The sequence below is a fragment of the Arachis hypogaea genome, chromosome 18, assembly GCF_003086295.3.
Source record: "Arachis hypogaea cultivar Tifrunner chromosome 18, arahy.Tifrunner.gnm2.J5K5, whole genome shotgun sequence".
NCBI lineage: Eukaryota > Viridiplantae > Streptophyta > Magnoliopsida > Fabales > Fabaceae > Arachis > Arachis hypogaea.
The window spans coordinates 121186166-121211065 of NC_092053.1; the positions used below are offsets into that span (position 1 = coordinate 121186166).

General features: G+C 36.7%; 1 protein-coding gene across 1 annotated transcript; it reads left to right on the forward strand.

Annotated features, from left to right (window-relative positions):
* The first annotated feature begins 21724 nt into the window (after window positions 1-21724).
* LOC112769031 (serine/threonine-protein kinase 52-like) lies at window positions 21725-24691 on the forward strand. The gene is made up of 5 exons (XM_025813425.3): window positions 21725-22413; window positions 22866-22984; window positions 23509-23839; window positions 24042-24112; window positions 24512-24691. Exons 2-5 carry the CDS (start codon window positions 22943-22945, stop codon window positions 24545-24547), a joined length of 480 nt encoding a protein of 159 aa, XP_025669210.1. The 5' UTR covers window positions 21725-22413; window positions 22866-22942; the 3' UTR covers window positions 24548-24691.
* Window positions 24692-24900: the final 209 nt, after the last annotated feature.

Genomic DNA, 24900 nt, shown 5'->3' on the forward strand with positions numbered 1-24900 from the left:
ATCCTAGAACCCTGACACTCAGATATGATATAATCTTAAAGGAAATAACTAAACCATAAATTCGGTTATAACGCTCTAAGGTATCCAAGTCACAATATAACTCTAACCCTTGCTTCCACTTTGACCTAACATAATATTCTCAAGCATTTTACCGCTTACTAATAAATCATTGTTAACCAACCTTTACTACTGGTCCAACCAGTCATGACCTAAGGCCCAAATCAAACCAACCCGGCCTCCGGCCCAAATAAACTCAACCCAGTCTTCGGCCCTTTTCAAAACAATTCATCATTATTATCAGTCCACCACCAAATTACCCAAAACAGAAAGACAATCACAAACACAAGGAAACACAAGGCAAACATATTTAAAGAACAGTTACAGCAAGTATCACAATTACCAGTTATACAAAATTTATTAGATAGGCAAACCAAAACAACTATGCACATTCAAACAAAGCAAACAAATGCAACATGATGCATGCCTGTCCTACTGGCCGTGAGCTTACGTGTCGGTTAAATCGCCAGAACCTGATACATCTGGTAGCTAACCCAGACATTTGTCTCTAGGTTGCACATCTCCAGGAGGATCATAAACGAAGGAGAGTGCCTTTCCACATTAAAAGAGTGTGCCTTTCCACCTTCTCCTAGAGGATATACGAAGGAGTGTGTCTTTCCACATCGAAGGAGTGTGCCTTTCCACCTTGCAACCAGAGAAGAATGCACGGGAAATAATACAAAGGAGGGTGCCTTTCCATTTTCTCCACACCCTCATCACGACAAGAGAGGGAACTTCTGTCCTCCACATGCCATCCGAATATATTTTTAAGTTAACGAGCAAGCAGGATCGCACCCAAATCTTGCCCTCTTGACCATTCCGACCACACACATATCCCGACCATTTCGACCACACACACCTCGACCATTCCGACCACACACAGTTACTCAAACCTAACATACTATGCACCAAAATCATCAACACAACATATCCTTGCCATCACCACAATAACCTTCACAACCTACCATTTCTTACTCTTAACAATCCCAAAGACATCATCAAGTTTAACATTCACCAACCTAATATACATATATATACACACATTCATATCATTATATAAATCTCCATCAACGCATCACTTAACACACCATCATGAAAAATAGTAATCAACATCAAAGGTGCTAGTCATCAAACATACTCATACGTTCCAACCTATCCTATCATCATCTAGCCTAAGTTTTTACAAGACATTATATATTAAATATGAGAAACCGAAACCATACCTTAGCCGATTTCTCGATAACCCGGAACACCTCAAGCGTTTCCGAACCATAAGCTCCACAACTCCAGCCCCCCTCACCAACGATACCCAGCCTCCAAAGCTAATCCTCTAGCTTCCAATTTCTCAAATGAACTCCAACTGATAACCAATTTCAATCTAACATCACAATTATCACTATAATCAATATAGAGTTCACTAAATCAACATCTCACAAAAAGGTTGGAGGGTTCTTACCTGACCCACATCTCAAAGAAGCTAAACCCGACAATATCCGCAGGTTAACTCGAACCTAAACACCGAAATCATGCAAAATTCAACATAATTTCACATTGGGTTTCAAAATTGGGGAAGAGAAAATTTAAAAGGAAAACGTGGATTCCTTACCAAATTGACCATTGGGCTTTGTAGAGCTCGACGCAATGGTCGTGTGACCGTAAACGGTGCGGCAATCGGAGCTTCGGATCAAAAGTTATGTGATGTTGAATTATTGAGTGAGGGTTTGGTCTCCTTCCTCCTCCTTCATGCAAGCTTTCTGCATTGGTTTCGTTTTAGAGGAGAGAAGAAGAGATGAAGCTCTTTTATGTCATTGAATTAGGCTGGGCCTTGCGCCTAATATGGGCCCGGTTCGGCCCGTTTGACCCAATCTTGGGCCAAATTCTTTAAAATTAGTGTCAAAATTCATATTTTAAATAATTCTACCACATTAAACTCTAAAATTTCATTTTCTAATTTCTTGGATTAATAATTATTTTATTGACTAATTATTTACTAATCTCTCGGATTTTACATCCTACCCCCCTAATAGAAATTTTCGCCCTTGAAAATTTTCTCCCAAAACTTCATATACACTTTCTCAATACGAACCAACTTCACACCCTCTTTCTACCATTTTTCAACACAAATTCAAACACTAACTCACATTCCCACTCTCAAGTACAAGAACATAAACTTAACCGAATTCAAACCTAAGCTATACCAATTTTTTTCACTCCTAGCTTCGTTCTAATTCTCTCAACGAATACAAAATTCATTACCCTTCAAGGGTTCCTCAATTCTTTCTCAGCTGTGTCAAACACTAAATAATTTCTCAATTTCTTATTCTAAGTCAATCCATTATAACCTAAATCACACATTCACACTCTCTGTTCGTCGATCCTATGTTATTCCTCGAATCATTCTCATATCCCAAGACTTCTTCTTCTCATCACTATAACCCTAAAGTCACAAAAAAATCATTATGCTTCCGCAGCGCCACTCTGATTTCAAACCATTAAGAACTTAATCACTCGTCTACTCTGCCAGAACACTCCTTGAATCTCTTTATCTCTCTAACTAAGTGCTATTGATCTTTACTCCAGCTGCACAAGTTATAATCCCTTAGTTTCTCTCGTCATCAGGTCCATTACTGCCTCCATCACCGTTCCTAGTTTGTTCGCTCCATCCCTTCAACAGAAGCTTGCTCAGCAGTAGTCAAAGAATTACCCATTTTACCTCACTCGTGCCCACGAGACACCATTTGGGTCTTGTCCACATCATACAAGTGATATCAAGGTGATCAGTCTCAATATCTCAAGTCTAGAACTTCGAATCTCCAAAGATAACGCTCATGAAAATTTATGCTATATATGTCAAGCAAACATCCTAAATAACATGCACGCAAAGCCAGAGTATGCTCAGAAGCATAGTCAGTTCATTCCCCAGGCTTTACAGGAACGAACTGCTCTGATATCATAATGTAACACCCTACCACACAAAATCTTATGGTTAAGCCATAAGACAGAGGTGGTGAGGTATTACGACCTTTAAGAGTAAAATTATATATATAATATAGTGAAAAAGGTCTATAACTAGGAGCCTTTGAAGGAAAGTTTAAAACAAAAGTCGTAACACCCACGTAAATGAAAACTTGCATACGAAGAAAAGTCAGATATATGTATATGAATAATAAAAAGGGAGTGTCAAAGATATAATTAACAAAACTTCCAACTCGGTTCGCGAAGATAAACCGGCCAGAACATACAAGTATATATATATATATAAGAGGATCCCAAGATGACCCAAAGAAGAAAAATGACAACATGTTTCTCCGAGTCAACCTCTAAGAGGGACAAATATTAAAATACAAGGTAGAGATCTTATACACATACATAAATATAAACAAAGATACGACCCTGAGTCCCAAGAGTTCTTCGCTTCATCAGCGTCTCCAGAATAAAGAGTGGTACTTCTCAACCTGCATCTGAAAAACCACAAATATTCTATGGGATGAGAACCAGGGGGTTCTCAATATGGTTAAGGTGCCCACATATATAATAAATAAGGTCTAGGGAAAGCCGAAAGGCGATCTTAGAACCCCGACACTCAGATATGATATAATCTTAAAGGAAATAACTAAACCATAAACTCGGTTATAACGCTCTAAGATATCCAAGTCACAATATAACTCTAACCCTTGCTTCAACTTTCACCTAACAAAACATTCTAAGGCATTTTACCGCTTACTAATAAATCATTGTTAACCAACCTTTACCACTGGTCCAACCAGTCACAGGCTAAGGCCCAAATCAAGCCAACCCAGCCTCCGGCCCAAATAAACTCAACCTGGCCTCTGGCCCTTTTCAAAACAATTCATCATTATTATCAGTCCACTACCAAAGTACCCAAAATAGAAAGACAATCACAAACACAAGGAAATACAAGGGAAACATATTTAAAGAACAGTTACAGCAAATATCACAATTACCGGTTATACATAATTTATCAGATAGGCAAACCAAAACAAGTATGCACACACAAACAAAGCAAACAAATGCAACATGATGCATGCTTGTCCTACTGGCCGTGAGCTCACATGTCGGTTAAATCGCCAGAACCCGACACATCTGCTAGCTAACCCAGACATTTGTCTCTAGGTTGCGCATCTCCAAGAGGATCATAAACGAAGGAGAGTGCCTTTTCACATCGAAGGAGTCTGCCTTTCCACCTTCTCCTGAAGGATATTCGAAGAAGTGTGCCTTTTCACATCGAAAGAGTGTGCCTTTCTACCTTACAACCAGAGAAGAATGAGGAGAAAACAATATGAAAGAAAGTGCCTTTCCACTTTTCTCACACCCTCATCACGATAAGAGAGGGAACTTCTGTCCTGAACTTGCCATCCGAATACATTTTCAAGTTAACGAGCAAGCGGGATCGCACCCAAATCTTGCTCTCTCAACCATTCTGGCCACACACATATCTCGACCATTCCGGCCACACACACACCTCGACCATTCTGGCCACACACAGTTACTCAAACCTAATATACTATGCACCAAAATCATCAACACAACACATTCTTGCCATCCCCACAATAACCTTTACAACCTACCATTTCTTACTCTAAACAATCCCAAAGACATCATCAAGTTTAACATTCACCAACCCAATATACATATATATAAACACATTCATATCGTTATATAAATCTCCATCAACTCATCACTTAACACACCATCATGAAAAATAGTAATCAACATCAAAGATGCTAGTCATCAAACATACTCATACGTTCCAACCCATCCTATGGTCCTCTAGCCTAAGTTTTCACAAGACATTATATATTAAATATGAGAAAACTAAACCATACCTTGACCGATTTCCCGATAATCCAGAACACCTCAAGCGTTTTCGAACCACAAGCTCCACAACTCCAACCCCCCTCACCAACAATACCTAGCCTCCAAAGCTAATCCTCTAGCTTCTAATTTCTCAAATTAACTCCAACCGATAACCAATTTCAGTCTAACATCACAATTATCACAATAATCAATATAGAGTTCACTAAATCAACATCTCACAAAAAGGTTGGAGGGTTCTTACTGACCCACAGATCAAACAAGCTAAACCCGACAATATCCGCAGGTTAACTCGAACCTAAACACCGAAATCTTGCAAAATTCAACATAATTTCACATTAGGTTTTGAAATTGGGGAAGAGAAAATTGAAAAAGAAAATGTGGATTCCTTACCAAATTGACCACTAGGCTTTGTAGAGCTCGACGCGGTGGTCGCGTGGTAGCAAATGGTGCAGCAACCGGAGCTCTGGATCAAAAGTTATATGAGGTTGAATTATTGAGTGAGGGTTTGGTCTCCTTCCTCCTCCCTCATGCAAGCTTTCTACATTGGTTTCATTTGGAGGAGAGAAGAAGAGTTGAAGCTCTTTTAAGTCATTGAATTGGGCTGGGCCTTGGGACCAATATGGGCCCGGTTTGTTCGATTCGGCCCGTTTGGCCCAATCGTGGGCCAAATTCTTTAAAATTGGTGTCAAATTTCATATTTTAAATAATTCTACCACATTAAACTCTAAAATTTCATTTCTAATTTTTTGGACTAATAATTATTTTATTGGCTAATTATTTACTAATCTCTCGGAATTTACAATTTGCGGCGTTTTTGGAAAACGCTAGTAATTTTATTCAGCTAAGAGCCATGTCTCTTGTAGTGGATACTATTTTTATCAAAGTGGTGGTGGTGACAAACTTTGAAGATTTTGAGTTTGTATTTGAATGAAATTATAATATTGTAGTTGTTATAGTACTTTTAATTTAGCTGATATTTTAAAATTTGTATTAGACTATAGTTATGTTTTAATATATTTATTTATATTTTATTTATTATTTTATTACAAAACGATTATTTCAGTTGAACTATAGTTGAACGTATTGAACTAATGAACCGATAAATCAGTAATTAGTCTAATAATTGGATCAGTTTTCAAAACCTTGAATAAATGTCTTTTCTAATTTTGGTATTATATTTTTTTTATCAAATTAACCTATTGTAAATCAATAAATAAGAAGAAGAAAAATATATAATTTTATATAATCTCACTTACTAAAAAAATTTGTTTCCTATTATTATTATCTTTGGAAAAAATTTCTTTATAGTTTTCTCCAAAAAATTTGCATTTTCACTGTAAAATAATAATATTTGCGAAACAACTATCTTGTGATAAGTCAATAATTTAATACGAAAAATAACAAATAGATATTTAATCTTTTAATTCAAAGACAAATTCGTAAAATTGGAAAATACAAAATCACCCCATACCTATTAAAAGGCGTGACATTCAGGTCTCTTTGTCCATTTGAGCTTGAAAATCGGTACCGAGTTATCTGACATGGATGCATAAAAGTAACGTGTATGTTATGGTGATGAGATGGACCAATGACAAAAAGAGGTTGCGGACAAACAGGTTTTACGCTTCAAAACGATGTCATGCATTTTAACTCTTCAAATTGGGATACGAGTATGTAACTAAGAGGAAAAGGTGAATGTGGCCAAAGTTGGGCTCACGCAGGCCGTGCTGGACAAGATTCATGATTAGTGGAGGAAGAATGAGGTTGTTAGGCTCAAGTTCCATGAGCTTCTTGCCAGGGATATGAAGACTGCTCATGAAATTGTTAAGGCTTCTTGCATCCCTTTTTCTCTTATTCTTCTTTCAATTTCATATGATTGATGTTACTTTGTCTTAATTTTAATAGCATTTTGAGGATTAGTTATATGGAGGTCAGGAAGTATTATGCAACTAGTTCACTAGATCTAACTCCTACTGGAATAGCTCTCGCCTCCATTGGAAGTTCCAGATCCATTCTAACCTATCTCAAAATCTACAATCTCCTATGACTGATCCTTGCTGGTTTGAAACTGAGAAAAGTCTTGAAAATTGATCTTTCAAAGAAACACCAATTAACCAGATATCCTCCCAAAAACATATCCCTCTTCCATCATCAACTTCCATGGACAACCCAATAATCATCTTCTCTCTTACTTGTTGATCTCTGATCTGTAGCTGACATATATCCTTCCACGAACCCCCCGAACAGGTAATCCTGGGCGAACAATAACTCATTAGGATTCAGGTTATTACATAAACAAATCACCTTCTTCCACAACAGACACTCCTCCTTTGAAAAGCGCCACCACCACTTAAACAAAAGGGTTGTATTACGCACCATTGCATCTCCAACTCCCAGTCTGCTTAACTTTTTAGGAGCATGCACCACTTCCCACCTTATTAATGCCATACCATTCCCCCTATCCTCCTTACTCCAAAGAAATCTTTTTGCAATGAAATCAATTTTTCGCAATAACCTTTGGCATCTTATATAAACTCAAATAATATACTAGAAGGCTATTCAACACAAACTTGATAAGCACCAACTTATCGACTTTATTGGACACTTTGGCCTTCTATAGGCTGAGCTTTTCCTCCACTTAACAATAAACTCTTCCTATCTTAGAAGAGTAACTTTATGTTGTTTGTAATCTAACTTCAAAACTTAGTTTTATCACACTATATTTGCAAACACAACTCTAAGATAGTTCCTAGATTTGATGTATCTTGAATCAAGACCTCAAAATCGACTAGGTGAGGCAATTTGTTGCAGGAATGAATAAATAATTCCAAATTCAAAAAAAGTGTACATCAATTGAGATAAATTAATTAATTCTCAATGATCCAATTATGATGGTTCTGATACCACTTATTAGAATTAGTAGATTTTTTAATCCTAAGACTATTCATGTTAAATCAATAAGAAAGAGAGCTTACAACACAGAAATGTACCTTAATTCATGATTACCATTTTAATTTGTTGTTCCTGATCTTAATGTGAGGTTCTTTGATCTGTTTCAACTAAAATTTATTGAAGCCATATTTTAGGTTGAATAGCAACTTTTGATAGGACAAGAATCATAAAGTGATTTTAGTATATTGGAGACTAGAACTCTAAAACTCTATTTATACTAAAGTAAAAATTCAAATGCAGTTAACTTCATGTGAAGTTGATAGGAGAGTCGTCAGATGATAATTTAGTTAAGCCTATCAAATCATTTAACAACTTCCAGCTATAAATTTCATATAAAGTTAACTGCATATGAGTTTTCACCTTATACTAAACTATTAGTTTCGTTAAACACTGAAAGCTCAAGTAAAATAAAATATTTTATTTTATTTTATTTAAATTTAAATAAAAAATAATAATTTATTCAATTTAGCATTTATAATAAGCAAAATACTCAAAGGGTATCAAAATTTACTTTTTTTGACTTTTTTTAGTCATCAACCTAATTCTTTTAATATAATAATCCAACAACATGATTTTAACCCATATTTTTAAATATTAATGACTAATTATTAAGCAAAAATAATAAAAAATAATAAATTCTATTAATCTTCTAATATTTTTTTATGAAAACAATTAAGATCACTATTATATAAGTTATATAATATAAAATACTCCATTTGTAATTATAATTAATTCAGCTCCGTTAAATAGACAATAAAAAATCTGAACAACGTAAACAATAGGTCGATTTTTTGGCCCACTAAAGATAAAAAACCACCCCATCAAATAACAAAAAAAAAATCATTTTATCTTTCAAATTTTTAACCATTCGCTACTGCTTCTCCTGGAAACCCTATTAGCGCCATTATTGTCCCAGTAGCCTTCCATTCGATCTGCAACTAGAACAATCATCCCTTTTATATGTAGAATGAACTTTTATTCTTTTTGTATGTAAAAAAAAATTAATAATGAATTTGTAATAAAAACAACCATCCTTTTGTATGTAAAATGAATATCCACATGCAGATAAAATCTCCAATAAATACTTTGTCAAAATTTACGCTTTCACAATATTGCTATCTGAGTGAGTATAATGATCACTGAAGTATGAAGATGGGGCTATAGAACCTTCTTCATCCATTAAGGAATTAGAGAGTATAGAGATGGATTTGTAAAGTATAATAGTTTTTGAAATGATTTGAGCTGGAATGAATATAAAATTTTCAATGAAAAAGGGAGTTACAGAGATAGATTAAATCACCTTCATAAAAGATTACTTCCTTTAAATTGGCTATGAGTAGTGAAAATATGTTGTATGAGTTTGATAAAAAAAATTCTTTACTAATTCCATTGCCTACATGTTATAAGAAGAAGTGCAGAAAGGAGAGTTATAGTTATGCTAACCCAATTGGACGAGATTAGTTCTCTATATGGCTGCGTCTACATGAGCTGTGAAAAGACAGTGGTGCGCAGTCAGGCTGTGATGATATCGGCGTGGGGTGCGGTAGTGATGAGCGGATATTTTATACGCTTTTTGGCATCACTTTCATATAGTTTTTAGTAATTTTTATTTAGTTTTTATTGAGTTTTTATAGGTTTTAGTGTTAAATTTACATTTTTGGATTCTACTATGAGTTTTTGTGTTTTTGGACAATTTAAGGTACTTTCTGGCTGAAATTGAGGAGCTGGAGCAGAAGTCTGATTCAGAGACAGAGAAAGCACTGCAGATGCTGTCCGGATCTGACCTACCTGCATTCAGAGGAGCTTTTCTGGAGCTACAGTAGTCTAAATGGCATGCTCTTAACGGATATGGAAAGCTGACTTCTAGAGCTTTCCAGCAATATATAATAGTCCATACTTTGCTTCGGATTAGAAGGCCCAAAATTGGCATCCAAGGCCAGCTACCTGCCCCCTTCCAGGCGTCTAGCGCTCAAAGAGCAGAGACCAATGTACAAACGCCCAAAGAGGACTACCTAGCTGGCGTTCCATGCCCAAGAGACCTCATAGCACGTAGATCTCATCAAAACTCAGCCCAAACACTCACCAAGTGGGCCCCAGAAGTGGATTTTAGCACCAAAAAAGACTGTTTTACCCTTACTAGTCATTAGTTTAGTATTTAAGGGATTTAATTCATGTTATTGAGACACTTTTTGACAACTTTACATCACTTTTACTATCATACACGTTTACCTTTTAGTATGAGTTTCTAAACCTCCTAGGTTGAGGGGAGGAGCCCTGCTGAGTCCTATGAATTAATAAAAGTATTACTATTTCTTCTTCGATCCGTGTTTGATCTACTCTAAGATGTATAATTTGATCTTCATCGTGGTGAATAGGATGATCTAACCAATTAGCTGTGTTCATCACTTTAAGACGAACGTACCTGACAAACACCTGTGTCTACTTCGGTTCGTGTGAATACGTGACTGGAAGGCACGAGCCAACAGCTATGTTTATGCATCTCTCAGACGGTTAATCCACGACTTCATTGGGGACTTCTCGAGACACCAGTTCAGCTAATTTCTGGGGAGATTAAGGTCTCCGTGGTATAGGCTAGAATCCTAAGAAGAAGCATCCTTTGATCCGGAAGATGCAACCTTGTCTGTGGCATTTTGAGTAGGATCGCCAAGAGAATTGACTGCTATGCGCTTCACCCTTCGTCAGATTGGATGACCACGGCCAATGGCGTTCAATCTGTAGCAGAGGAGATCAATGACCACAGCCCATGGCGTTGATCACATACAGCCTGCCATAAAAGAAGATCATTCACAAGCAAAGAAGACAGTAATACCAGATTTATTTCAGAAAGGCAAAGCAACTCCGATCCTTAACTCTGTTCCTCTCACTGATTTAATCCAACTAGTTTTACCCCTTTCATGTGAACTCTATTCCTATTATTTAACCCATAATCCTAATACAATTCCGTATCCAACAACCAAGTCTTCTGATCCACCTAACTAAGGCCTACAAGATAAATATAGCTTGATTCAAACCACAATCCTCGTGGGATCGACCCTGACTCGCTCAGGTATTACTTGGACGACCCAGTGCACTTGCTGGTACTGTTGTACGAGAGTGTGGGGTTTGTACACACCAAGTTTTTGGCGCCGCTGCCAGGGATTGTTCGAGTTTGGACAAACTGAAGGATTGTCTTGCTCCCTAGATCAGGTAATTTTTATTTTCTTTTCTTTATCATTCCTATTTGAGTCTTTTAATTTTTGTTTTCTTCTTCCTTAAATTTTCAAAAATTCTAAAACCCTTTTTTAAAATATTTGTCTTTTCTCTGTTTGAGTCTTTATTTGTGTTCTTGGTTTAGGTCTTTGTATCCTTGATTTTTACAAGAGTATAACTTTCTTTTTTTATTTGAGTCTTTTATTTTTATTTTCTTTTCCTCTTATTTTTTGAAAAAATTTAAAACTCTTTCAAAAATATTTTTATTTTCTTTGTTTAATTTTTGTTCTTGAATTGAGTCTTATATATTCCTGTTTTTTAATTCCAAAAATTTTAAAACTTTACCACAAACCTTTATCTTCTTTGTCACTTTCTTCTTTTATTTGAGTCTTTTTATTTTGTTCTTGGTGTTATTTTCATGTTCTTTGAGTCTTGCTTTCTAAACATTTTTAAAAATAGTTTCTTTGTTTAATTCTTGTGTCAAATCTTTAAGTTTTGTGTTATCTTGTTATTTTTCTTTTAATTTTCGAAAATTTGCTTTTGGTTTTCTAAAAATTTTAAGTTTTGTGTTCTTTACATGTTCTTGTGTTCTTTGAGTTTCTTGAGTCTTGTTCTTTGTGTTCTTGTTAGTATTCAAAGTGTTCTTGAGTCTTCCTTGTGTTTGATCTTAAAATTTTTAAGTTTGGTACCCCTTAGTGTTTTCTTCCAAAAATTTTCAAAAATAAGGGGTGCTAGATCTAAAAATGTTAAGTCTTGTGTCTTTTACTTGTTTTTCTCTTTCATCATTAAATTCAAAAATTAAAAAAAAATATCTTTTTTATTTTTATCCTAACCATAGTTTCGAAATTTTTAAGTTAAAAATTCAGATTTTTATTTTTAAATTTTTATCTTATCTTATCTTAGTTTTTAATTTTCAAAAATCAAATCTTTTCCAAATTAAAAATCTTATCTTTTTTAAAAATCATATCTTTTTCAAAGTTCTTATCTTATCTTATTTCAAAATTTAAATTTCAAATTTTAATTTTAAAATATTAAATCTTTTCAAATTTTAAATCTTTTACAAAATTTAAAATTCAAATTTCAAATTTCAAAATTCAAATTTTTTTTTTCGAATTTCAAATCTTATAGTCGAATCTATTTTTAATTAATTACATATCTTCTCTCTCTTATTTTTCAAAACTTCCTAACTAACTTCTTCTCTCTAATTTTCGAAAATCCTCTTCTTCTTCTCTCTCTTCTATTTTTGGAATTTAATAATTAAATTTTAAATTCCTTCTAATTAATTAATTTTAATTTTGGTTTAATTAAATAACTAAAATAAAAACAAAAAAAAATAATTATTATTCATCTCTCCTATCCCTATTTCTTCTTCCTTTCCTTCTACCTTTCTTCATTATGAATGAAGAATTCAGGAGAACTCTGGGATCTTATACAAGTCTCACTGCTGACTTCTATGAAAGAAGTCTCAGCATACCTCACATCAGAGCTAGTAGCTTTGAAGTGAACCCTCAACTCATTACTCTAGTGTAGCAGAACTGTCAGTATTCTAGGCTTCCTCAGAAGGAACCTACAGAATTTCTAACAGACTTCTTAAAGATTGCTGACATAGTATGCAGTGAGGGAGTAGACCAAGATGTCTACAAATTACTGCTTTTTTCTTTTGTTGTAAAGGACCAAGCAAAAAGGTGGATGGATAACCAGCCTAAAGCCAGTTTAAAAATTTGGAAACAGTTAGTGGACAAGTTTTTAAACCAATACTTTCCCCCAAGAAAGATGAACCAGCTGAGACTGGACATCCAAGGCTTCAAACAAGGAGATGGTGAATCTCTTTATGATGCTTGAGAGAGGTATAGGAGGATGCTAAGAAAATGTCCCACTGAAATATTTTCAGAATGGGTACAGTTAGACATCTTCTACTATGGGCTTTCAGACATGGCTAGAATGTCCTTGGACCACTCTGCTGGTGGTTCCATGCACATGAGAAAGACCATTGGAGAGGCTCGAGAGCTTATTGAGACAGTTGCTACTAATCAACATCTGTACTCATCTCCTGAGACTTCTATAAAAGGAGAGGTTAAGGCGGTAGTTGCTGAACCTAACCCTCCAGAGCAGGATGGCCCATTGACTCAGCAACTGCACGCCCTTGCCCAGCAAATACTGGAACTACAAGAGGCTCTGTGAGAAACTCAGGCTTTTAGCAGAAATGTAGAAGCCCAGTTGAGTCAAACAAGACAGCAGTTATCTAAGCATATAACAGATGAATGCCAGGCTATCCAACTAAGGAGTGAGAAAACCTTAAGCACCCAACGTCAGTATAATAAAAATGAAAAGCCCATTGAGGATACCCTAGTCTCTGCACAAAATGACTCTGGGCGTTTAAACGCCCAGAGAGACATCCCTCTTGGCGTTGAACGCCAGGAAAGGGCAAAGACTGCGCGTTCAAACGCCCAAGGGGGCAGCAGCATAGGCGTTGAACACCCATGCAAGGGAGGTCAGTCATTCATTGATAACAACCCTCTTAAGCAAGCTAGTAATCCCCCTTCCAACTCACATGGCATTCGGCCTTCATAAACCAAGGTTGATGAATACAAGGCTAAGATGCCATTTCCTCAAAAACTCTGTCAAGAGGAAAGGGAGAAATAGTTTATCTGCTTTGCGGAGTATCTCAGAACATTAAAGATAAAGATCCCTTTTGCTGAAGCTCTTGAATAGATACCTTCTTATGCAAAGTTCATGAAGAACATTCTAAGTCATAAGAAGGATTGGAGAGAGACACAAACAGTCCTCCTCACTGAGAAATGCAGTGCAATCATTCAGAACAGCTTACCAGAGAAGCTTAAAGACCCTGGAAGCTTTATGATACCATGCACTCTAGGTGATGCTTGTACAAGGACAGCTCTATGTGACCTTGGAGCAAGCATCAACCTAATACCTGCTTCACTAATAAAGAAGCTTAGTTTGACTGATGAAGTTAAACCAACCCCCATGTGCCTTTAACTTGCTGATAGTTCTATTAAGATACCATTAGGAGTAGTTGAAGACATGATTGTCAGGGTTGAAACCTTTGCCTTTTCCACTGACTTTGTGGTATTGGACATGGAGGGGCACAAGAGTGCATCCTTTATCCTAGGAAGACCTTTTCTAGTTACAGGACGGACCCTCATTGATGTTGAAAAACGAGATGTAACCCTAAGAGTCAATGAGAAAAAGTTTGTACTAAATGCTGTAAAGGCTATGCAGCATCCAGACATTCCTGAGGAATGCATGAGCATTGACCTCATTGATTCCCTGGTGGAAGAGGTCAACATGGCCGAAAGCCTCAAGGAAGGGCTAGATGATATCCTTGATGATACTCAGCCTGATTCAGAGGAACCTCTGGAAACCTCTGAGAAAAAGGAGAAGCCTCCTAAGATTGAGCTTAAGCCATTACCTTCCTCCCTGAAATATGCATTTCTGGGAGAGGGAGATACCTATCCTGTGATCATAAGCTCTGCATTAGAGCCACAGGAAGAAGAAGCACTAATTCAAGTGCTTAAAACACATTGGACCGCCCTTGGGTGGACTATAAGTGACTTTAAGGAAATTAGCCCAGCCCGATGCATGCATAAAATCCTACTGGAGGATAATGTCAAACCAGTGGTACAACCACAGAGGCGATTGAATCCAGCTATGAAGGAAGTAGTGCAGAAGGAAGTCAATAAGCTCTGGGAGGCTGGGATCATTTATCCCATTTCTGACAGCCCCTAAGTGAGCCCTGTCCAGGTTATTCCTAAGAATGGAGGAATGACAGTGGTTCATAATGAAAAGAATGAGCTAATCCCTAAAAGGACAGTTACAAGGTGGCGTATGTGCATTGACTACAGAAGACTCAATGATGCCACCAGGAAAGATCACTTTCCTTTACCCTTCATTGACCAAATGCTAGAAAGACTAGCAGGTCGTGCTTTTTATTGTTTCATGGATGGATATTTCGGGTACAATCAAATAGCAGTAGATCTACAGGGTCAAGAGAAGACAGCATTCACATGCCCATCTGGCGTGTTTGCCTATAGACGAATGCCATTTAGAATATGCAATACGCCTTCCACCTTTCAGAGATTCATGTTACCCATCTTCTCTGATATGGTAGATAAATTCCTTGAAGTATTCATGGATGACTTCTCTATTTATGGAAACTCATTTGACTCCTGTCTTGATCATATGACCCTGGTCCTGAAAAGATGCCAAGAAACAAACCTAGTTCTGAACTGGGAGAAATGTCACTTCATGGTAACTGAAGGAATTCTTCTTGGACATCGGATCTCAAACAAGAGGATAGAAGTGGATCAAGCTAAGGTGGAAGTGATAGAATGCTTGCCTCCACCTACTAATGTCAAGGTAATAAGAAGTTTCCTAGGACATGCAGGATTCTACAAGCAGTTCATAAAAGATTTTTCTAAAATTGCCAAATCCCTGTGTAATCTCTTGGCCACTGATGTCCCATTTGTCTTTGACCAAGAGTGCCTGCATGCCTTTGAAACTCTGAAAGCCAAGCTTGTCACTGCTCCTATCATCTCTGCACCCAACTGGGACTTGCCATTTGAGCTAATATGTGATGCAAGTGATCATGCAATTGGCGCAGTCCTAGGGCAAAGACATGACAAGCTTCTGCATGTCATTTATTATGCTAGTTGTGTATTAAATAATGCGCAGAAAAACTACACTACTACAGAAAAGGAGCTACTTGCAGTGGTCTATGCCATTGACAAGTTCAGATCCTATCTAGTAGGATCTAAGGTCATTATTTATACTAACCATGCTACTCTAAAATATCTACTCACTAAGCAGGATTCTAAACCCAGACTTATAAGATGGGTATTACTCCTGCAAGAGTTTGATATAGAAATTAGAGACAAAAAAGGGACAGAAAATCAGGTAGCTGATCACTTGTCCCGGATTGAGCCAGTAGCAGGGACTTCTTCTCCCTCCACTGACATATCCAAATCCTTTCTAGATGAGCAACTCTATGTCATCCGGACAGTACCTTGGTTTGCAGACATTTCAAACTATAAGGCTATACAGTTCATTTCCAAGGAGTTTACCAGGCAGCAAGCCCGGAAACTCATGCATGATGCAAAATATTACCTATGGGATGAACCATATCTCTTTAAGAGATGCTCGGATGGAATAATCCGACGCTGTATGTCTGAAAAAGAGGCACAGAGAATTCTATGGCATTGCCATAGCTCTGACTATGGAGGACACTTTGGAAGTGAGCGGACAGCCACTAAGGTACACCAAAGTGGCTTTTATTGGCCTACTCTCTTTAAGGATTTTAGAGAGTTCGTTCGTAACTGTTATAACTACCAAAGGGCTGGCAATCTTCCTCATGGTAACATCATGCCTCAACAAGGAATCCTAGAAATTGAGTTGTTTGATGTATGGGGCATAGATTTCATGGGAACATTTTCGCCTTCATACTCAAACACCTACATCCTTGTGGTAGTAGATTATGTGTCTAAATAGGTTAAAGCAATAGCAACACCCACTAATGACACAAGAGTAGTAATGAATTTCCTCCAAAAGAACATCTTCAGCAGATTTGGTGTCCCTATGACACTAATCAGTGATGGAGGAACTCATTTCTGCAACAGACAGTTGAATTCTGTCTTAAGCCGTTACGGAGTTTGCCATAAAGTAACAACACCGTATCATCCCCAAACCAATGGGCAAGCTGAAGTCTCAAATAGAGAACTAAAGCAAATCCTAGAGAGGACAGCAAGTGCCTCTAGAAATGATTGGGCTAGAAAGCTTGATGATGCTCTGTGGGCATACAGAACAGCTTTCAAAACCCCCATTAGAATTTCACCATATCAGCTAGTATATGAGAAGTCCTGCCATTTTCCAGTGGAACTAGAACACAAGGCCTACCGAACTACTAGATTCCTCAACCTTGATGCTTAAGCAGCAGGAGAGAAATGGCTGCTCCAACTGAATGAGTTGGATGAATTCCACTTAGATGCATTTGAAAATACAAAAATCTATAAGGAAAAGGCAAAAAGGTGGCATGACAAGAAGATAGCTTCCAGAGTCTTTGAACCAGGACAGAAGATCCTGCTCTTCAACTCAAGACTCAAATTGTTCCCTGGGAAACTCAAATCTCGTTGGACAAGACCATTTGTGATTACTAGTGTATCACCATACGGGCATATAGAGCTTCCAGGTAAAGAAAAAAGGTTCACTGTCAATGAACAGAGGGTCAAACATTACCTTGAAGGCGATATAGAGCCAGGAGGCTCAACACTGTTACTAAGTTAAGTAGAGTGAAGTCCAGCTAAAGATATTAAAGAAGCGCTTGTTGGGAGGAAACCCAACCTTACTCAACTATTTTTATTTTCTTTCATTTTGTTTTTCTTTTAGTTGTTAAAGTCATGATCATATGCAGCATTCAGAACAGAGACAGAATTTCACAACAGTGAAAACAGAACACTCTGGATGGAGTGTTGAAGTTGAACGCCAGCCAGGGTATCCCTATTGGGCGTTCAACGCCCATCATGGGCAGCAGTGTTGGCATTGAATGCCAGCCAGGGAGCAGCCCCTGGGTGTTCAAACGCCAATGCAGAGAAGCAGGAAAACTGGATTTTCCAGCCTCTCAGGACCTGTAGGTCCTACAGAAGCTCCACCTACCCCCACCTTCTTCTACATTGTTCATATTTGCTCGAGGACAAGCAAAACTCTTAAGTTTGGTATTGCAAAAGCTTTTCTTTTTGACATCTACCACTCCTAAGTATGGAAGAAGAGGATGGAGCAAACTAGGAAGCATGCACAAGAGCCTGTGCAGCCGCCTCAACAAAGACAAAGGAGTGACATTGAACAGATCAAGCACTATATTGGATCCTCAAAGAGGAGCACTAGCCACCATCATTCAGGTGGATTCGTTCTCTTTACACCCCTTTCCTGTTATTTTTCTATTTTTTGTCTGTTTATTTATCTCTTCTCTAGTTCTAGTTGCATGATCATTTGCATTGATGTCTTAAAGTTGTAAAATATTCCATATATCTCTCACCTTGCTTAAATAAAAACTTTTTATTGAAAAGAGTTAAGAGATGCATGAATTTTAAGTTTAAAATAAGATTAGTTTAATTAGTTTGATGTGGTGTCATTTGCTTTTATTTTCTGAATGTATGATCAAACAGTGCATATTTGAAGTTGAAATTTTAGAATGTTGGCTCTTGAAAGAATAAGGAAAAAGGAAAAATATTATTGATAATCTTAAAAATCTGAAAATTGATTCTTGAAGCAAGAAAAATCAACAAAAAGCAAAAGAAAAAGCATGTTGCAAACGAAAAAAAATATATAGCATGCAAAAAAAATGGCAAAAAGAAAAAAATTAAAAAGCAGAAAAATCCATTACTACCCAAAAATGCAGAAAAAGGAGGGCAGATTGAAAAATTCAGTAACCCTTTAAACCAAAAGGCAAGGGTAAAAGGACCCAAGACTTTGAGCATTAATGGATAAGAGGGCCCAAAGGAATAAAATTCTGGCCTAAGCGACTAAACCAAGCTGTCCCTGACCATGTGCTTGTGGCGTAAAGGTGTCAAGTGAAAAGCTTGAGACTAAGCGGTTAAAGTCGTGGTCCAAAGCAAAAAGAGTGTACTTAAGAACTCTGGACACCTCTATCTGGGGACTCTAGCAAAGCTGAGTCACAATCTGAAAAGGTTCACCCAGTTAAAGTGTCTGTGGCATTATTATATCCGGTGGTAATACTGGAAAACAAGGTGCTTAGGGTCATGGCCAAGACTCTGAAAGCTGTATTCAAGAATCAAAATAAGCTTAACTAAGAGAGTCAATAATATCATCTGGATTCTAAATTCCTAAGGATGCCAACATCTCTGAGTTTCAATGGATAGTGAGATGTCAAAACTATTCAGAAACAAAAAGCTATTAAGTCCCACTCATCTGATTGTAACTAAGCTTCATTTGAAACTTAGAAATTTATTGCATCTTAATTTTCTTTTTATCCTACTGTGTTTTTAGTTGCTTGGGGACAAGCAATGGTTTAAGCTTGGTGTTGTGATGAGATATTTTATACGCTTTTTGGCATCACTTTCATATAGTTTTTAGTAGTTTTTATTTAGTTTTTATTGAGTTTTTATAGGTTTTAGTGTTAAATTCACATTTTTGGATTCTACTATGAGTTTTTATATTTTTGGAAAATATCAAGTATTTTCTGGCTGAAATTGAGGAGCTAGAGCAGAAGTCTGATTCAGAGACACAGAAAGCACTGCAGATGCTGTCCAGATCTAACCTGCCTGCATTCGAAAGAGCTTTTTTGGAGTTACAGAAGTCCAAATGGCGCACTCTCAATGGCTATGGAAAGCTGACTTCCAGAATTTTCCAGCAATATATAATAGTCCATACTTTGCTTCGGATTAGAAGGCTCAAAACTGGCGTCCAACGCCAGCTACTTGCCCCATTCCAGGCGTCCAGCGCCCAAAGAGCAGAGACCAATGTACAAACACCCAAAGAGGATCCCCTAGCTAGCGTTCCATGCCCAAGAGACCTCATAGCACGTAGATATCATCAAAGCTCAGCCCAAACACTCACCAAGTGGGCCTCAAAAGTAGATTTTAGCACTAAAAAAGACTGTTTTACCATTACTAGTAATTAGTTTAGTATTTAAGTGATTTAATTCATGTTATTCAGACATTTTTTGACAACTTTACATCAATTGTACTATCATACACGTTTACCTTTCAGTATGAGTTTCTAAACCTCCTAGGTTGAGGGGAGGAGCCCAGCTGAGTCCTATGAATTAATAAAAGTATTACTGTTTCTTCTTCGATCTGTGTTCGATCTATCTCTAAGATGTATAATCCGATCTTCATCGTGGTGAATAGGATGATCTAACCAATTAGCTCTATTCATCACTTTAAGATGAACGTGCCTGACAAACACCCGCGTCTACTTGGGTTTGTGTGAATACGTGACTAGAAAGCACGAGCCAACAGCTATGTTTATACATCTCTCAAACGGCTAATCCACGACTTTGTTGGGGACTTCTCGAGACACCAGTTCAGTCGATTTCTGGGGAGATTAGGGTCTCCATGGTATAGGCTAGAATCCTAAGAAGCACCATCCTCTGATCCAGAAGATTCGACCTTGTCTGTGGCGTTTTGAGTAGGATTGCCAAGAGAATGGACTGTTATGCGCTTCACCCTTCGTCAGATTGGATGACCATGGCCAATGGCGTTCAATCTGTAGCAGAGGATATCAATGACACGGCCCATGGCGTTGATCACATGCAGCCTGCCATAGAAGAAGATCATTCACAAGCAAAGAAGATAGTAATACCAGAGTTATTTCAGAAAGACAAAGCAACTCCAATCCTTAACTCTGTTCCTCTCACTGATTTAATTCAATTGGTTTTACCCCTTTCATGTCAACTCTATTCCTATTATTTAACCCATAATCCTAACACAATTCCGTATCCAATAACCAAGTCTTCTGATTTGCCTGACTAAGACTTGCAAGATAACCATAGCTTGCTTCAAACCACAATCCTCGTGGGATCAACCCTGACTCGCTTAGGTATTACTTGGACGACCCAGTGCACTTGCTGGTACTGTTGTACAAGAGTGTGGGGTTTGTACGCACCAGGCAGCATCAACACGGGCTGCAGGCAAACATCAGCGCAAGGTGAGGCTGTGGCGGCGTGCAAGCGTAGCGGTTGAATGATTTTAGGAGGAATGTCGACGTTATGATGTGGAACCACTGTCTCCGGCATCAACGGCAAATTTTGTGTAAGGGTATTCATGGATCGGATCCGATCTGCATAGCCGTGGTCACTACAAGTAAAAGTGTATTTTTTGACGCTAAAAATCAACAGTTATCTCTCCCGTCGATATTTTTCGACGGCTTGCTGTCGATATTATTAAAAAAGATAATTAAAAATAAAATATTAAAATCGATAGCAAAGTCGTCAATTTTTTTGGTAATCCATTAACCATTCTCTTATTATCGACACGTTGTCGACGGATCGTGAGTGGAAAATACTTTTATTTTAAAATCAACAAACATAACGTCTATTTTATTATTTAAAATATCGACACATTTTGTCGTCGATAAATTTAAACAGTCTTGATCACTTTTTAAAATTAAATGGATGGTACAGATTTAATATATATAATCGACGCCTAGGACGTTGTTTTTTTTTTCAAATTAAAATCAACGAGTATGCTGTCGATTTTTATCAATAAAATAAATTTTCCCCCACCCACTCCCCTCGTTTCCTTCATTTCCCTAAATTCACCGTTTCAATTTTCACCAACCCTTATTTTACCCCTGAATTCACCTCGCATACTTCAACCCTCCTTCTCCATCACCGTCATGCCGCTGTCACTTCGCTGCTTCCGTCGCTCTGCTGCTGTCGTCGCTCCGCTGCTGCCGTCGCTTCGTCTCTCTGCACCGTTGTTGTTACTGCTCAATCAAAATTAATTACTCACTTACTCTCTCTCTCTCTCTCTTGTTCTTCATTGATTTTTCATCAATTTTTTGGATAAAAAATTTGCTCAGCAATACTATAGAATAGGTCTTCAAAGATTGATTTGGTACTAATCATTAATCTAATTTGGATCCTGAAGCAACTTAAAAAGCACAGAAAAATCTAGTATCTAATTTCTTCAATCCCTAATTTTTCAGATTCACTTCAATTATTCTGTAGCATTAACTCAATTTTTTTTATTCACTACTTTTTTCCATGATTCTGTTTGTATTGATCGACTTTAATTTGTTTTCTTTTGTTTTAGATTGAATCTTAACTCTATAATTTGTTACTGAACTCTTTTCAAAGCCAACTTCAGTTTCATTTGGAAATCCCCTATTTCAGGTGTAAACTATGACCTAATCGTAATCTCCTATTTCCTAAATCCAGAAATCATAGTCATGTTTTTTCTAGTCCTAATCGTGACTCTCTGAAGTCATAAACTCTACTGAGAGGAAAGAATTATTCAGAAAGTTTTAATTTATGCCTAGAATTAATCATGTTTGTGGTGGCTAAGTCATCTGAAATCTAAACTAAATATAGGTGTTGTTGCTTTTTGCATTTTCTGTAAGACTCAGATCTCTCTATTTCATTGCTTACATTCTGAACGGGTTGACTAGTTGTTTGCACTTATTAGATTTATTGTAAGATTTTACAATGACTAATTTGTTGCCATAAACTAATGATAGTTAAATCCTGGTCATGTTTTTTTTGTTCTATTTTATTTTAAGAGCTAATATGTGTCTAAGTTCTGTGCTAGCAGAAAACAAGTTCGCAGTGGAAAGTGGAGCCAAAACTGTTTGTATATGCTACTATGAGTAGGAAAACAACCGGTTTGTCCTTGCTTCTTTCATATATTTTATTTTTCCATGCTTATTTCATCCTGGCAATGTAATGATTATGTTTTTCCATTTTTTCTTTTGGGCATACTTATGGCTTTTCCTATATATCTTATATAAGTGCAATTTTTGTCTTCTACATTTATGTTATTTTGAAGTAAGCTTCTACCTTTATGTCATTTTGGGTTTCTCTAGTTTTTAATTTCAGTGAATGATCAAATAAGTTAGATGATTTAACTATTTTTGTCTCTGCTCAATGAAGTGTATTGATGGATCTGTGTTCTGTTTGTACTTAATATTTTTAACTGTGGGGTTCTCAGAAAACTTTGGGTCCTGTTAAGAGAATCCAATTTGTTTGCCAAAATGCTAGTCTTTGGGTGCCAATGAAATACATGATGTTATTGACTTTTTTCTCCATAATGTTCTTGTCCTGATATCTGATTCAGATACCGATATGATATGATGCAAAGAATCACAACCTCTGCATTCCTCGCTTTAACTCCTTTTTCAAAAGCCAAAGCCTATGATTCCTAGAACAACATCAACACCAACGCTTCAAGCTTTGGTAGGTACCATGCATTACTTATATCATACATGGGAATGGGAAGCCCTTCATGCAAGTTTCTCTCTATCCATTCAATTTGTAAACTTTGTTAGCGTGATTCTGCAATTCTCTGTTGATTTACTTGCTAACATGCGGCTCCTTGTGCCTCTGTTTCTCTTGATTTCATATCGTCCTTTTCAATTTGTAAAATTTGATTTTTCTGGTTCATGGTCTTGATCGTTGAATTATGTGAATTGGGACGTTTTCTTATAGCTTTGGCATTGTTTTAATGTTTGGGAATCTAGATGATTGGTAATGTTGTGGTTTGTACCCGTGGAATAAACAAATTTAGGATAGTGAAAGGATAGGTGGTTGGTCAGGAGATAATTATTGGTTTTGAATGTTGATTTTCTAGGAAGAATGTATAGGGCCATTTTTTTAGCTGTGTATTACTTATTAATTATCAGTTTCTTATAGGGACACTTGTTTCATAGCTTTGGTGTTCTACGAACAATTTTGGTGCTGATTTTTCATTTGCTTTCCAGATTGAGGTGTCCAAGATGCATTCGAAAAGTGGGGATGTTTGGCCACCAAAAGGAGCATTGGAAGAAGCTAAGGCGTTGAATTCAAGGATGAAGCGTAGTGGGAACCTAAGCAGCAAAGATATGTTGTTTAGAGCTGATAAGATTGATCTCAAGAGTTTGGATGATGAGCTAGAAAAGCACCTTACAAGGGTTCTGTCTAGACATATTCATGCCAAAAGACCTAAAGAAGAGTGGGAGATTGATTTGGCAAAACTAAATTTGCAACATGTTGTGGCGAATGGGGCCTATGGCACTGTCTATAAGGGCACCTATGATGGCCAAGATGTTGCAGGTTTTAATTTGCACTCTTAGTTGTCTTTTGTTGTCCAAAGAATTCAAAATCTGTTATTTGTCGAACAATTATTCAATGTTTTTAGATACTAAAAGTTTTGGTATCCGGTCAAGGTTTAATTAATCTTTAAGCGTGTTGTAAATTGAATAATTGTTATCAAATTCAAGAGACATTATGAGTGTTGTTATGCTGAATTTTGTAGTGAAAGTGTTGGATTGGGGTGAGGATGGTGGTGCTTCTGCAGCTTCCTTAAGAACATCATTCCAGCAGAAGGTTACTATTTGGCAAAAACTTGATCATTCAAATGTTTCAAAAGTACAAACTTGTCACTCATGCATTTAAATTTGAATTAAATGTTACTGCTTTGTTAAGAGTAAGATGATTTTTTGTTAATCATAAATTTTTTTCCAGAATGTTCTTCCATTTTTGTGATAAAACCTTTTTTATTTTCTTATTAAGTTGGCATGTGAAAAATTTTAACTGATGCAAGATAGTCAATGCTTCTGACTTAATCTTTGTTTCAATATGAGATTTTGTTTTATTTGTAGAAGATACAAATCTAATGTCAATAGCATTAATTACCATTTTTCTATATATCTTATGGCAGTTACGATTAATTTATACATATGATTACGTTCTTATGTTACAAATGTCTTACACCAACTGTTTTAGGGACGACAATCTTGGATGCTATCAAGGCAACAGTGAGAGTTGAAAATGAAGTTATTTAGAAGAAGATTCCATAGAAAGACACTATAAACAGTAATGAGTTCTCATTTGTAATTGTAGCTGTTGGTGAACCTCCTTATGCAGAGTCCTTGGGTGACAATTCTGAGCTTAAAATCCCCTTCAATGGACCTGACAATATAATTCTAAGTTTAGTTATTTATCTTGTCTTAAGTCTTTATGTTAGAGGATTATTTATTATTTTGATAAGTTTGTAAACTCATTATCTAATATTTAGTATAAATTTTATTTTTATATTTAAAAGTTTGTTTGTCTTGTTATCTAATATTCTATATAAATTTTATTTCTATATTTAAAAGTTTATTTGCATTAAT

Excerpts from the sequence above, each read along its gene's own strand:
- LOC112769031 (XM_025813425.3), top strand. The coding sequence starts at position 22,943 with ATGATTCCTAGAACAACATCAACACCAACGCTTCAAGCTTTG. Across the intron at positions 22,985-23,508 it reads CACCAACGCTTCAAGCTTTG|ATTGAGGTGTCCAAGATGCA; the intron begins GTAGGTACCATG and ends TTTGCTTTCCAG. Across the intron at positions 23,840-24,041 it reads TGATGGCCAAGATGTTGCAG|TGAAAGTGTTGGATTGGGGT; the intron begins GTTTTAATTTGC and ends TGAATTTTGTAG.